At 36.8% G+C, this 15,764-nt stretch overlaps 3 protein-coding genes across 6 annotated transcripts; 2 read left to right on the top strand and 1 right to left on the bottom strand.

Annotated features, from left to right (window-relative positions):
• Nucleotides 1-4: 4 nt before the first annotated feature.
• On the bottom strand, nt 5-9,377 carry LOC110842630 (band 7 protein AGAP004871). 4 transcript variants are annotated; one of them, XR_004833959.1, is made up of 17 exons: nt 4,550-5,824; nt 3,866-3,972; nt 3,240-3,279; nt 3,092-3,156; nt 2,982-3,011; nt 2,873-2,906; nt 2,776-2,794; nt 2,676-2,691; nt 2,431-2,580; nt 1,379-1,434; nt 1,289-1,300; nt 1,112-1,148; nt 965-1,040; nt 825-880; nt 709-754; nt 499-621; nt 5-418 (listed from the first exon to the last, which is right to left on the bottom strand). XR_004833959.1 is itself a non-coding variant. In XM_035847686.1 (17 exons), exons 2-17 carry the CDS (start codon nt 7,919-7,921, stop codon nt 569-571), a joined length of 858 nt encoding a protein of 285 aa, XP_035703579.1. In that variant the 5' UTR covers nt 7,922-8,320; nt 9,143-9,377; the 3' UTR covers nt 5-568. The 4 variants fall into 4 exon arrangements, 3 of the variants coding, with proteins under 3 accessions (XP_035703579.1, XP_035703580.1, XP_021944088.1); XM_035847686.1 differs by lacking the exon at nt 4,550-5,824 and adding exons at nt 7,861-8,320; nt 9,143-9,377 and having other exon boundaries at nt 5-621; XM_035847687.1 differs by lacking the exon at nt 4,550-5,824 and adding an exon at nt 7,861-8,711 and having other exon boundaries at nt 5-621.
• Nucleotides 9,378-10,415: 1,038 nt separating this feature from the next.
• Nucleotides 10,416-13,081, top strand: LOC110844003 (major facilitator superfamily domain-containing protein 9). The gene is made up of 8 exons (XM_022090083.2): nt 10,416-10,676; nt 10,806-10,937; nt 11,010-11,139; nt 11,210-11,309; nt 11,465-11,571; nt 11,651-12,048; nt 12,122-12,529; nt 12,597-13,081. Exons 1-8 carry the CDS (start codon nt 10,629-10,631, stop codon nt 12,627-12,629), a joined length of 1,356 nt encoding a protein of 451 aa, XP_021945775.1. The 5' UTR covers nt 10,416-10,628; the 3' UTR covers nt 12,630-13,081.
• Nucleotides 13,082-13,099: 18 nt separating this feature from the next.
• On the top strand, nt 13,100-15,559 carry LOC118434265. Its single transcript, XM_035847294.1, has 7 exons — nt 13,100-13,336; nt 13,417-13,950; nt 14,039-14,184; nt 14,294-14,726; nt 14,803-14,927; nt 15,008-15,144; nt 15,246-15,559. Exons 1-7 carry the CDS (start codon nt 13,136-13,138, stop codon nt 15,449-15,451), a joined length of 1,782 nt encoding a protein of 593 aa, XP_035703187.1. The 5' UTR covers nt 13,100-13,135; the 3' UTR covers nt 15,452-15,559.
• The last annotated feature ends 205 nt before the right edge of the window (nt 15,560-15,764 follow it).

The following is a 15,764-nucleotide window of genomic DNA, read 5'->3' as shown; positions in this document are numbered from 1 at the left end:
TTGATTTTCTTGCAATTATTTATTTATTTTCATGTATGTATTAGAAATGCGTTTAATTAAAACAAAGAACTTTGCATATTCGTAAAATAACAGCTTTCATAAAGATTAACTCATTAATACGGCATAGCATTATTAACTTTATTACTACAAACTTGTTTAAAAAATCATAGTATAAATGAGATCAATTTAATGGATGGACAATTTTATTCCGTAGAGAGATGAACTACAATGTCTATGAATGAATAAATATTTTCTTGTATGTATAAGAATTGGTCTCCATAATCAATAATAATAGAAAGCACCTCATGAATTTTTAGTTTAACTATAGATGCACAAAATCAATACTGAATTGTAGATGGTATAATATAAATATGTACATATGCATATGATCTGGTCCTTCCGTAAGATGGGTATTTTTCTATATAGCGCCACGATATTAGAATTTAGAATATACATACATAATTTAGAATTAAAGTGGAAATATTGTTGGACTTTTACATTCTTATTTATAAATCAAAATAAGCCTTTGTTTGGTATTTTTTAGAGTTCTGGTGCAGTTTTTGCTCGTCTAGTCGCGTCGCATCCCTTTCATAAACCCCTGTATTAGATCGATCGGTAAGGCTGCAAAAAAATCATAATTTTAAAGCTCTTTTGAGTCAAGTGTATCGCCGTAATGCATTTTATATAAATATCAGTAAATGCTCTTACGAAAAACGATTGTTGAGTTTTTCTCGGCACTGATCGTATTCAAAGTCTATGAAAGAAATTAAATGACGTGAAATCGGAAAAGTGTTGAAGATTTCTCTTAAAGACTGACAAATCACCTGCAAGTATCGCAATTGAAGTGCTGCAGGAGACTCGGAAATTACATCAGAAGCCTCTGCAATAGTTAATAAAAATCAACATGAGATAAGATCAGATACACAAACTGGAGAATGGAGTAATTTGATTTATGTATATGAACCTTTAAGAGCTCGAGATGCCTTTTGTTCACCCTCAGCCGCAATCACTTTAGCTCTAGCTTCCCTAGCGGCTTCCGCCTATGATTAGAAAAAGCATAATTGTATGAAAACCTCTCAGGTCATGACTAGGATTAAATATAAGTAATTACCTCGGCCGCCATAGCTCTTTGTAACTGGACAGGTAATCTGCCGATAAGGTATTAAGGATAAGGTAAGTGACATGAGGTAGGTATATTTATATATTTATTTTATATATGGGTTAGCGGTTAGACGGTTATCTATGCATATTTATTATTGACCATGAATACAATTATCTAAGTTCTTACCGGACATCCTTACTGTAAAAATTAAAGACATTTATTTGAAAACATGTTTAATAAATATTTTAATTTAGTGAATGCATAAGAACTTCATACATTTCGACCCGTTCCACTTTAATTCCCCATGCCTCCGTGGCGATGTCCAAAGAGCCCTGAAAGATACAATTTTCATCGTGAACAATTTCATGCTGCTAAAAATATTACTGGCCATGTCCCCAAGTTTTATTTATTGTCGATGGTTGCGTTATACATCGACGTTGATAGTTATTGATCGGACAGTCGGGTGGTTGATAAACCACCCATCGCATCGCTGTGACACGTTATGGTGCATATATTTTACTTTCTCTCTAACCAAGCTGACAAAGCAAATAAAGGTGGTGGACCACGCCCGCATTACAAATACGTAAGAAGTACAAGTATGAAATGATGCCAGAAAGATACTTTTGATATATTTTCGCAAATACACACATTTGAGTACAACATTCGCATATCGGTTACATCGGTTGCATAAAACGATGAAACATGTGAAATGAACCTGCGTGTTTGGAAAGAAAAAGAAAGAACGCAATTTCAATAAAAAGTTGGGCAAGACGAGTTGAAGAATAAATAATCTACGGCTTTGCATACAATACAACACAAGTTCTGGCATCAGATTGCGAGCTAGTTTTTGGAATTTTCCAAACTTTTTATTTTCGTGTGTAGTATCGATTCGTGAGAATATTTCAAAACCCAATTAAATTTCTAGAAATTGATTTTACTTGAAGCGAATGTTGCAGTTTCTTTATTAAGGTGACATTTGGAACCTGTAAGACTGTTAGACTAAGGAAACTATCGATTTCGCGAAATTGAGCTACTTAAAAGTAATTGCATTTATTCTAGTGTTATAAGAACGCTCTGGGTTTGGAAAACAATGTGAATTAAAGGCGGTATTAAGGCGTAAAATAGGCCGACACGTCACAAAGGGCTTAACTGCAATTGGTCACGAAATATCAGAGGCAACAAGACATGTACGCAATAACGTGAGGATCATCATCCCAATTTCCGTCTTAAACACTTGGAATTATTGAAGCAAGCGATAAATAATTAAGGCTTTAGAGTCATGCGAGTGGACACACAAATATTGCTTTTATCCATATGTATGCATGTACCTGAATAGCGTTGGAAATCCCTTCCCTCTCCGAGAGCAATTCATGCAGGTTTTTCGTCCCCAGAATATTTCTAAGGGTGGTTTGTGCCAATAAACGCGTCGATTGGTGAGCATTCGCCACGTTTGCGATGGATATGATAGCGTTACTCACCTACAAAATATGTCACATTTGATAGGAATTACCTAAAGGCTGGCATTCGTTCAGAAAACATTTATCTATGTAGCAAAAAATCTAAAATGACTTACTCTATAATAGACGACTCTACAAATTTTATAAAATCATACAAGTATTATATTAATGATGGGAATTTCTTATAGCAAAATTAGATTAAAGTAATTTACGTACGCGTCGACACTGACGGTAACTATATTAAAATAGTAATAATTATTAGTATTAAATTACAAATATTTATTATTGAAAGTGGATAAAATTAATTTCTAACCTGAGTCCTTGGTCAATACTTCTTGTGGGGGTACCTTTAAAAAGTTATTATTTATTTTTAAAAAATATAAGATATACATTATATCAAAAAATGAATTTTATTAAAGTACGTCAAAGCAACTCGTCCTCAGGTCAACTTTCTGCAAATTATAATTACAAATGGAAATTATTATACACAATAGCTGTATGTATGTACATAATACATTAAATAAGTACGAACCGTATATGATTCGATACATGGCAAAACAAAGAAAATTCCGCGTGACCCTCCAGACTGTAACCGACCTAGTTTAGACAGTCAAAATTACATGGTTTTGTTGTATTCGGGGGAATGTGGAAGGGTAATAAAAAGTACAAGATCATCTCACCTAGTCGAAATATAACCGCACGTTCGTACTCTTGCACCACCTAGATATTCATATAAACTTAATTGCATAGCTTAACTACATAAGTTTCATAATCATCTGTAATGATTAACATTTAAGTGCCAACTAAGGATACATGTAGATAAATACGTCTGTATAATATAACCCTTGACTTTATCGATTAGCACATGTTATTTTTTATTTAACCCATGCATAACTAATTCATGGCTGTCAAACTCTATTTTTTATATGAAACTACGTTGCAAATATATGAAGAAAGTTGTACTGCGTATGGAGGTTCAGGTATGGTGCCCCCATAATATATTAACGAAAGAAAGAAAGAAATCGATCCGCGTTCCACTAAATTGGACGCTCATCATCATCATCATCCTGCCCACGGTAATATAAAAGTGGTCATAAAATAAAAATACGTACATAAACGCAAAACAAAACAGACAGGGTAAAGTTTGACAAAATCAATTTTTGTGTACAAACTCGACAATCTGGGAGACGGACAACGCTAATGAACTTCCCTATATTTATGTAAGCTTGCTCATAAGATGAGCTTGCTCTTATGTGAAATTCTTGATAAGGGTTAACTTATCATTTGCCAATTTGTTGTTTCTTACCTTGAAGCAAAAGAAGAGAGAGAATGGGAGGGTGAGTATCACCAGTAGCCAGGACAGGCTGGTGAGCAGGAGGCCCACAACGCCAGACCCCAAATCGTCAACGTCCGCTAAAATAGGTGAAAGTAAAAATAGGTGAAAGTCGTGATTTTCAACAACAGGTATTACGTATGTATAATGTTCTATTGGGATGAGACACTTTTGTTCACGAATGTGTTTTTTGAAAGGTTTTTGGACTCAAGTTATGATTGCATCCAGATAAAAATGCAGTTAAGAACCTCCCTCCTTAGTCATTTACATATTTACATAAGTATGAATTTATCAGTCATGATCACGAGGTACTGAACAGACTACATATTCGCGAATTATTCTTATGTACGTCACTTATCGATCGTATGTAAAATTCAATTCCTTCGTGGGTTGAATTTAGTCTTATAATAAGACTACCTGTCCAGGAACGTACAGTAAAGCAAAATATTATATACGACAACACAAACAAATTACTGTATAGCGATAAGGAAATAAAGTGATGATAACTACTTAATGCTTATATATAAGAGGACTCCGCGTGTATGTATCTAGGTTAATTGTCGACATAAATATTCGCCAATAATTCCCTCATGAAAATAATTACTAAATTCTTAGCCAAATAAAATGTTTAAGAGAAGTAAAGCTTTTTGGAATTACGTGGGGGCATGTTATCGCGCATATGCCCCATGGCCATACTCCCAGATTCCTGAGGAATTGGAAACAGTTGGCTATGACTTCCATTGCCGTTGGGGTGAGAGGACGCCATATCACAGTCCTAGAACTTCGTTTCCTTCCCCTTTTCAACTATTTCTTCCACACAAACTTACTTTCACTTTTTTTAACAAGTCTCTGAATAATTCAGAATCATTTTATTTTTCAAGTCACGACTAACAAAATAAAAATATTCTGGCTACTTTATGCAAAAGGTTATTTGTGGCGAGTTGTTGTAGGTAGCGTCGGTCACATTTTGTGAACTCCTCTCGCTCGGAACTAAGAGCTTTCTCCACTTGACAGGTATTTTATGGCTGTCTTCTCGTTGTATTCATTCCCCATGAAATCGTCGAGTTTGTTGGTTGGCACACACAATCAACTCCAACTAACTCCACTCACTTGGATGAGCACCTCTACCAACCAACATATTCAGTCGATACTTGATACTTATCCAACATTACTGTCCAAAGGGAGAAATAAAACCATTAAACTTTACTTTTACTTTACTTGCGCCGAAGGGGAATGGCTTATGATGGGTCGGGGCCTGTGTAATAAAATAGTCAATGTGTACTTCCACCGACTCCTATGACGCTACGCATGGGAAATATGGCAGGCAAATGTCAGAGACGGTGGAGAAATATTTTCCACAGAGTTTTACTTCACCCTTTCATAATTGAGTTGACGACCCATATGTACGTGCACTGATGAGAATTAGTGACATACACGCCTCTGAACTCGGACTCGGGAAGCTTCCTTGTTATGGAATGAATAGTCACAATTTATTCATGCGCGTTCTTTATAAAGGACGATATTCATTTAATTGGTTCGCAAAATATGTATGTACGAGTTGACGAACGACCCCTTCGCCACGACTGAATAATGCAATCAACTGGTGATGATAACTGCGTACAAGTTCTTAACTGTCACAAATGGGATACTTTATTTTAGATCGGGTCGGACTGATGCGCTGTCTTAAATGGACTTGTTATTTTTTTAATGGAATATGTGCCGTAACCGGAGGAGGTCTTTTGTTCGTATTTGTTCCACATGGTCGCGAGGACCCTAAAAAAGAAGATTCGAGCCGACAAGACGACGGGAATGAAACTGATGGATCGATATTCAACCAACCAACCGATTCATGGAAGAAAACGGGTACTTTCACCTCTCGCTTAATCTCCTCACTTTCCCAACAGACGTCTCCTGGACTTTCCATGGCCCATCTCCGCTACCTGACACCTCACGCCAGAGTGTTGGATAGATGATATGCCCATCTCTCTCCTCATCTGCCCACACAACAACCACTTTAACAGATACATGTACTACATATAAGTAGCTGCAGGGAACACATACTACTTTGTATCACAGCTCAGGACATAATATAATTTTACAACATGAAACAATACTGCGAGTTACTGACACGCACAACAACTTTCTCCAATAAAACCGGCGAACTTTCTCTCATCAGATTTACACCAACTATCCGGATTAGCTATCCTCGTTTTGCAGAGGATTGCGTTGTAATATATAATTGAAGACACGCAGCAAGCAGTGATACATTATACACATACTTGGTGAATCATATTGTAATGGTATTTAATACACATTTACGGATGTGTCATAGACTCAAATTTAATAGCTTAGGTCAAATATGGCAGTCACATGAAAAGTATTGATTAGGCGATAAAAATAAATAGGTAGTTACCGCACCATAAGTCATTAATTTGCCATGAATTATATATGCATACGTATAAATATACGTACGCCTTAAATGTATTTATTGGTGATGTCGCTTAATATAATACGCGGATTGTAAGATTTTCGCGCAAAGATAAATCTTATATTTTCCAACAATGGTTAAAAACACGAAGACATAAAAACCTATAGTACAGCCTTCATTTATCCCGGGTCAAGGACAGAGTCCGCTTCTAAATTTTTGTACGAATTGACCGGACTAAATATGTAAAACAACCCCCCATGTATGTTTGTGAAATGCTTTCTAATAAGTGGTATCACGACCAGTGGTTCACTTCTTACAACTCTTGAACTTCTCAAGTTGTATTTGCTACGTAAAAGTTATTTTTAGCCTTCACAACTTTAAAAAACGGTATGGGGCACCTCCGAGGTCCCTCTGGTTCAAAATTTTCTGAATTTCATCTAAGAAACTTTCATTACAAGCCTTTAGCGATCTGTGTGCCAAATTTCAGTTTCTAATACTGTTTGAAACTTTGATGCTTAATACCCCATCCACCTAAATGACCCTCACTGGTCACCCACTTGATCGATCTTGCCCATCGTCGACCTCATCGAAGGCCTAGTGGAGATACGCATTTTAAGGCCAAGTTGGTCAAAATCGGTGTTTGTCCATTAGCGTGTCGCAGACACACACAGATTCACCGGTTCCATTATCCCTGACTCAGTCTAAAAATTGTTCATCCCTTTGCACATGTTTGGAAACAGATCGTTTCTTGTTGTTTAAGAAATACGTCTTGCCTTTACAAATGGAGGTTGGCTCACTGTTCTCATTTTCAACTTGAGTTAAGACCTGGAGAGTGTCAAACAAATGATGCAAGTACTCTTACCACCGTCTAATGTAAATGTCAAATGAGTTTGGCAGCTGTTCCGGCTGAAGTCACAAATCATCCGGTAACTACTTTCGAACTACGTACAGATTTGCAAGTACTTATGTATGCGTGCATAAATGCTAAGAGATGAATCCAAATTGTAATTAGAAACGGGTTGGGCGTGCCACCAAAATAAATAGCAAGATTAAATTTATGCCTTAAAATATCACTGTTTTCTATAACTCTAAAAAATATTTCTTGTTCTATTCGAAAAGAAAACTGTCAACAAGAGTAAGAATTCAAATTAACAGATAACATATTGGCCCGAAAGTATCTCATGTCGCTTTTCAACCCATCGTAAAACACATGCGCATAATAAACCATGTCACTTTAAGCATACATAAATGCACATTTGCTATGTATATTCGAAAATTTCCTTGCTGTCATAAATTGTCTACTGTGTTATTCACAAAAGCCTTTTAACACCGGAATCCCACCTCGATTAAACTCGTTTTGTCTCAAAATGTTGTGTTTGGCTCTTTCTCAACTAGAGCAATCACCTTTAATATCGTAATTTTATCATATCTGGTGCACAACACACCGTGAAATTTGAAATACAAACACAATATTGGACCCACCTTCTGAACCAATTATATTATTCATGGAAAAAACATATAACTAATAAAAATCACTTACAGTTTGAATACATGGAAGACAGCTCTCTGATCATGATGCGTTCCGTTGATGACGGTGGCATGATGCCAGTGCGTATCAGGTAGCACCTGAGGATGATGTCTTGCAACTTTTCTTAAGTGCACTTCCACCAAACGATTGGGATACAATGACACCCACAAAAATTAACGTCCTTCTTCCTTTGCTGCGGCTGCTGCTCAGTTCAGATTTCAATATTTTTAGATTCCAAACCTGCCTTGTCGTTTTTAGTTTTTCAACAGTTTCAAATACTTTACTCATCACCCGACTGGAACGTCTCCCGTTTGGAGATCATTTTTCAGACGGGTTGTGTGAGTGAGCGAGTGAGAGTTTAAGAAAATCACTTAAGTAGCTTTTTGTATCTTGGCGTATGTATTTCGTATATATTGCTTATTGCTGTTCCAAGTTCAATGTCCAGATGCACTTGCTCATTTATTTCAGAGTTCTGCAAGAAATGTGTACAAATATAGAAATAAGTTGCGTTTTTTGGCGTATATAAGCAGCTTTTTCGGTGTACGCAATAATCCTACTGGTCAATCGCTATATGAAATATGGCATTGATGACTTTGTATAATCGTTATTCATTTCTGAAGAAACTACCCTGGATGAGTTAGGAGTGAATGTCTGTATGTGTATAGAGGTGGAGCACGTTTGTAAATATTGGAACACGAACAACCCCACTATCAGCCAGTCTCTCTTAATTTTTGCATTGTTCCAAGCAGGTGTATGTAATGATGCAGGAAGCAAATAATGCCTAAGCTCTGTCGACTTGTTCAAAGAGCATGGACATGAAAACACAATCTGAAACACTTAAACTAAATATGCAAATAGTGTATTGCTAAATTTGACCAATATAATAATGCTCAACTTGTCCCATACTAATCTCTGTTCCTGTCCTTCCTTACTCACTACTTCTAGTGAAATATATGCACGATTGAAGGTGTTTTATTAGACATGTTCCTTGTGTATAAGCGGACAACAAAAAATCGGAATTCCTTTCATGCATGCAAAGTGCCAATAATAGAACCTCAATTTGCAACTTTTCGCACTCACGCCGAGTTGTATCTATTATGTGTGAATAATGTATCCCACCGATGGTTAAGGACAACCAGTGTTCATTAAGAAATTGGTTGGACCGCTGGACTGCGGCTATCTGTATTTATCAATAGTCTGACCACCCCACCAGCGAAACGACATGCATGAGGTCCAACAAACAATTAAGGAAAGTGAAGATTTTGCACATATTAAACTGTAGATAACCACTTACCTTATCTCCACTCACCAACACGTCTCAAATTAAGCCGAGTATTTGTCAATTTTCACATTAAATAACTTATTGTCTGCAAGCCACACGAACTAGGCTGACTTTCTCCACTAACTAAAACCTGCAAACATGAAATCTAAGAAGGAGCAATATTAAATTATTACGTCCGTTGTTGCGTATCTCTACTCAATAGATGGTATTAATTATTTATTATAATATCCATCCATCCACTGCCCCACTTTTGAACGTGTACTTAATAATGGCGAGATGACGATAAGTAAATACATATACCTTAAAGTCAAGGGATCGATATTTCAATCACCTCGAAAACAATGATGAGCCATGTAATTTGCCGTTTTATACGGCAATGCAGGCGAAACCAATTTAAAATTTAATGTCGACTTTACACCTTTCACTTCAACCAAGGCGTATGCGAAAAGTCCGAAATGGAAAGGTGCCCACCAGCGGAAAGTGTCAGAGTCCGTGTCAAGTCATCGTATGACATTGCTTACGCTGCTCTGCTGGCATCGAAAGCCGTGCGTCGAAGAAACACTTCACATTTTCATACATACAAATATTCCGGTCGAAGAGACAATTGCATGCAAACTTGTACTCGCCTATTTAGTAGATAAATGTACATAAACAAGGACGGAAGAAATTTGGCTATAGTTTAGCCTAAATATTTTACATGCAGGTTATCTTGTTTTATTGACAATGACTTGCCCATGTCAAACCCAGAGCAAATAAATAGTTCAATTATGTTTAATTTACAGGTAATTATTTGCAATCAAACAGCTCTGCAAATAATAGAAAACGTAATGGTGTATTTATTTAGTATCAATGATTCGTAATGTATGTATTGATCACTGTTAATATGCATGAGGGGAATATGGAGGAAAATTTGATTATAAGTTTGCATAAAGCATAAGAAGTCAGTTAGTGAATGTCATTATAGTTATTTTTATAAATCATACTGCATAATTTTCTGTTTCGATTTGATGCTCAGATCTTAGATACATGTTGTATCGTCAACTGGTAAATGCGAGTGATGTTCTCTTTGTGCTTTTGGGTCGAGGATTGAATTCGATTCACCCAAATCAAAGCCACTTATCCATATTTTTTATTGCACGTCATGATTCTTTACAGATTATTTAATGGTCAATAAAATGTGCAATGTTTGATACATTTTCACTGAATTGTCTTTATCGCAACCCAATCTCATTTTCCCTGTTTAAAGCATTTGCATCACTACGTCTCGTCATCATGCATCCGGCACAAGTCTCATTTTCACACAGCGGCAATAATCCTGCCGTGTATTAAATATTTACTTATTCATACTATTCCACATCGACAAGTAAATTTGTTTGTTTTAAGTATCAATTTCACTCACGAATGGGTTAGTTAACGTAAAATTAAAAACGCACAAATTTCACCGTATGCAATTTTGTCCTGCTTTGTCACGGTGCGATTTATGATTTAGGTGGAAATTATGCTTCGGTACAGATCAATCTACGCTCTATATCTTATCGCATTTATAGTAAGTATAGTATATTATAATAATATTATTATTTACTAATACGAGTTAATTAATATTGGTTGGTTTCCAGTTTGAATTTTTTTGACGGGCACCATATAATTATAATTATGTAATTACGTCTTGTTGCAGGATCTTTTTGCGGTTAGCTTATTTTTACCCTTGCTAAGTAAAGAAATTCGAGATCTTGGAGGTGATCCGTTCCTTATTGGCGTGATTGGTTCAGTATATGGAGCTGTCCAGCTGTTTTCGAGCCCAATTGTGGTATTTCTTTAATAAGTTATGGGTGACAATGCAGGGCGGAATAATTGACTGATGCAAGCTTTTTTTGTACAGGGCTGGGGAAGTGACAAGCATGGGTCGAAAATTATTTTGTTCATCTGTCTCCTCTCGACTGCCGTGGGGTACGCCCTTCAAGGATACGCGTCCAATCTCGGAATGTTGTTGATTGCTCGTTCAATTGCAGGTAATTCCAAGCACAACGACAAGTGTATAAAACAAAGTGTATAAAAAAAGTATTATTGTTTTTTGATTAGGATGCTTTAAGCATACGCAAACTATTGGGAAATCAATAATTACGGAGTTAGCCCCGCAAGAAAAGTCACACGTACTTGCAAACTTTAACGCCTTTGGAAGGTACTTAATTTAACGATTTATTAATGAGGTTGTTTTCAAAATCAATGAATATGAGCTATAGCTAGAAAAGAATCTCACTTTCTCTCAATAGTAGCACTATTTTTGCACCGTATTTATGGTTATTAAAATTAAAGGTGCGTTAATTGATAACACAGTATGGGTTTTATAGTCGGTCCGACTATCGGCGCACATTTGGTGGAGTTGGAGGGTGGATTCAGAAGCGTTTGTCTACTTGCCTCAGCCGCATTTCTGGCTAATATTTGTAAGACGAAAGAATTTCGTACAATGTTTCGTTTGTTACGCAATACTAATTAATTGTCCTTGTTTATTTTTGGCTGTAGTGATTTTGGTGTTACTCGTTACCACAAAGAGGAAAATAAAGGCTTGGCCGTCTAAAGGGAAAGACAGCGATGATCTCATGGGCAAGAATGCATATTGTGGCCTTGGAACAATTTTTTCTTGGCCTAAAAGTGGTGCGGATACTTCAACACTCAAATACAGCGTGACTGGAATTTTATTCCTTCGATTCGTCTTCAGTTCTTCTACGATCATACCCAGAGCAAATCTACCTCTAACACTAGAATCAAAGTTTGGCACTGGAGTGGTATCCGTCGGTTATTTGAATTCTATGCAGGCTGTAATAAGTACTATCACAGGATTAACAGTCGGACCCGTTGTGTCACGTCTTTATCAAAATGATTCGGAAAGAATGGTAAAACATGCTGGTTTCGTTAAAGCGGTTAGTGCATACATAATTGGCTGACTTTTTGTGGTCAGATACGAATCAATCAATGATTATTATCTGTTTTCAGATCTCACTCCTAGCTCTCGTCGTAGCACCGACATTTCGATTAGCGGGATTAAGTCTTTTACTACAAAGTGGGGCGGATCCGTTTCTGAGAGTTGGAATTACTTCAATGTCTCTGGATGGGCATGATGACTTTGGAACTATTCTTGGTCTTGGACAGTCTGCCACGTCTTTGAGCAGAATGTTAGCTCCATTTATAGCTGGTGTGGCTCAAACATATCTTTCCGACCAAGATGGTCCTGCAATCATTGGATTTACAGCAGCGCTCCTTGGACTTATTTGGTCTTATTTTGTGGGAATGCGACGTGGTTTTTGGCGTTGGGGGACAAGAAAAGTGCACAGTGATATTAATAATGGAAGTATGGGTATAAATGGAGGTGACCATCAACCTCTTATTAACGATATTAAAAAGGTGGAGTAACAAATAAAATAATTAATCTAATATTATTTATGTCTCTAACTGGCATATATGTGTGCAGGGTGTGATCAACCACAATCATCATCAATTATGACGATGCGCTAACCAAACTTTAATAGAATGTGCGAATTATTTACAGTGCTTCCTACTTGTACAATACCTCTGAGATAATTTATCAATTGACTAAAACTGCGAAACATTACATATGCTAAACAAAACCAAAGTTTGATACTAATTATATATATAAAGTACTAATTTAAAAGATACTTTGATACATGCATAAATCGGTTGTGCAAGGTTCATAATAATTGTTTGTTTTACATATTGATATATCGCCTTATGTAAGACAAAATCCTATATACTAGTCATCTCAGCAGTCAAGAATGTGTCCGATGATTTCCAAGCATCTCGCTAGATCTGGGTTGCAAGAGAATAATTTCTTATACTGAATTTTGTAACTTGGCGACGATAAAAACTAGATCATGCTGTAAAATAATTTTATGGGAAGACGAAGAAATAAAATTTGCAATACCGAGTTTGAAACAATATGCGTATGTAACTGTACTCACACCAGAATTGTTGTAAAATTAGTTGAAAGAAATGAGTAGAATTAATCGAAATACATTTCCGAGCTCACTTTCTTCAAGGTCTAATAAAACCACTACGAAACTGATTCCTGCAACCGAACCCAAAAATGGGACAACTCGGGGCCCTGGTCGCATGCCAGTTTACGGTCAGCCCATGATTGCCAGGGGAAGCAGTCGGGTTCCACGAACAGTGGGAGTACCTGTTGCCAAAAAAGTATGCTTGCAGAAGATTTATGCTAAAAATCGAATCTTATTTTTTATCTATTGATAACATTTTATTTATTACATTGGTAGACCTCGCGATTACAATGCACCGCCGCTGCTGTGACCATAACCGAAATTGACTCAATTCCACACAGTTCTTCCACATCAATTGTCTCCAACGCTAATTCAAGTGCTGTCGAGCGTCGTCGTAGTACTCAATTCCTGGCTCGACCTTCGTCGTCCAGAAATATAATTGCTACAACTAATAATGAGATGACCTTGCAACATTTTACGGACACAGAATCGGTTTTCTCAACTTCTACCAATGCTTCGGAAGAAGTGACAACGATTGTCCCACAAACCGCTACAAACTACGTGGTCATGTCTAGTGACCATAATGATGACGATCAGAATATACAAAAGGAGGCCAATAACAAAGGAGTCTCGACAAAAGATGAAGATTCCTTCTCACCCGTGACGAAAACCTTGTTGAAATCATTGTTACAATATGCTTTCGATCAAAGTGGATGGAAATTGCTTCCCTATGTGGCAGTAGGAGGTCTCCTTTTGTATTTCATCCTCCCAGTTTGGTCCATCCTATCGTTTTTGGCATTTTTCTACTTTGTACGACGCATTACATTCAACTGCATCAGAATTGCATTCACCATTAAACATTGCAGATCTTAAATGACATAATTGTATAATTGTACAGTCACTTCAAGTAATTGGAGGTGGATCATTCACTTCCAGGAAAAAGACTTCAAGGCGAACGATTAAATGGACGATTCAAGAGTTTTCTGAAGAAATTAGCAATGGATTTCTGACTTGTCCTCCATTCAAAGATAAGTCCAGCCAATGGTTAGTCATTCATAATAACAATGCTACGCAAAAACGCTATTAATCATATAATATACATATTTGTATATGTATGTACATGCATGTGTATGTATTTTTAAATTCTACACAGGCGTCTCGTAGTATCTCAAAAGCTTATGATGGATGGAGTTCAAACTAGATTTGGTCTAATCGCAACCGATATTCCAAGAAATTTGGCATGTGTTTTAGCCAACGTAAAATTCTCGTGCACTGACAATCGGGGTGTGGAGTTAGCTACTGGGAAATTCCAACACGACTTTCATCGATGTGGCGACCTAAAATTCACACAGGGTGTAATTTTGTCACAAAGACGTCTTGCAGAGGATGACATCGTTAACATTCTGTGTCGGGTGGAATTTCAAAGTGTGACGATCAGTTACTGGAAAATGATTCTGCGCTGCATCGGTGTGACTCCGCCTCAAAAAGGGAATTGTGTCAAGGAAATTGGCATTATCCAACAAGAGATATTGGTCTATCAGAATGCGCCCAAGTCAAAGATGGAAGCCTTTACCCGTTTTGTTAAAGTATGGCAATTGGCAATGTTAACCAAAAGGTAATAAATGCAGGAACAAATTTAAAACCAGATACTATTGCTCACAGCATCCAGATACTAAAACCTTCGCCTGGGAGATCCCGAACTTTGCAATGTTGCTTAGAAGCAGGGAAGTCTGGGGAATATATTCCTCACAATTCTTTGTTAATACAGAAGATTTTTGTGCAGTCTGGTAAATATTTTTTACTTTATAATAACATTTACATAACAATAAAATTGTCGTCTGTAATGCAACTGTTCATTATTTGTTAGGAGAATGAAGTTGATCGAGGTGAGTGGCGTCTTTCGTGTTCATGTCCAGCTTCGTGGTCTTCCTAAAACACTGAATCAAGTTCGACTTTGGTATTTGTTACAACTCGTTGACACCTTTGGGGATTCAGTCGTTCCAGGTATTACTTTACTCATTGCTTCAAAATTTCTTTCACCAACAAGTACATCCAATTGTCTCAAGTTAGTTTTATTTAAACGCGTACTTACTGCTGTGAAATAGAGCATTCGATGAGCAGAATCAAGTATCCCGACTACATCAAATTGTGGGACACATCGAGACATATCCTGTACCGGAGAGAGACATTATTGTCAAGATTTTTGGGGGTTGACGGTTCGCTGACGCTCAGACTTTCTCTACAAGTGAAACCAAATGATGTTCCTCTGCTCGAAACGGATTCTGAAGAGTGGCTTTCTCCACAGGAATGATAAATTCATCGTTTTGGTTTCATATTTATGTAACAACGATAATATGACTTACATTCTAAATTCTAAATTTTTACAGATTTAATTTGCTTTGCATTAAACGAATCATAGTTAAAATACTTATTCGTTGTTGTTATATGCAATCGTCTTTACTAGGCATCCATAATTGAGATCACGATGAATTTTGGCGATAACCAATTAAGTGTGACTAAGTTAATCTCTTACGATTAATTATTTTTATGCTTTTCGATGTTCAACTTTGTGGTCACATTTTCCGACATTTTTGGATCATCATCCAAACCGTGAGGTATGCACA

This window comes from Folsomia candida, unplaced genomic scaffold, assembly GCF_002217175.1.
Source record: "Folsomia candida strain VU population unplaced genomic scaffold, ASM221717v1 Fcan01_Sc002, whole genome shotgun sequence".
NCBI classification, from domain to species: domain Eukaryota; kingdom Metazoa; phylum Arthropoda; class Collembola; order Entomobryomorpha; family Isotomidae; genus Folsomia; species Folsomia candida.
The sequence above is the reverse complement of the archived record's forward strand: the minus strand, read 5'-3'. Positions and strand labels throughout refer to the sequence as shown.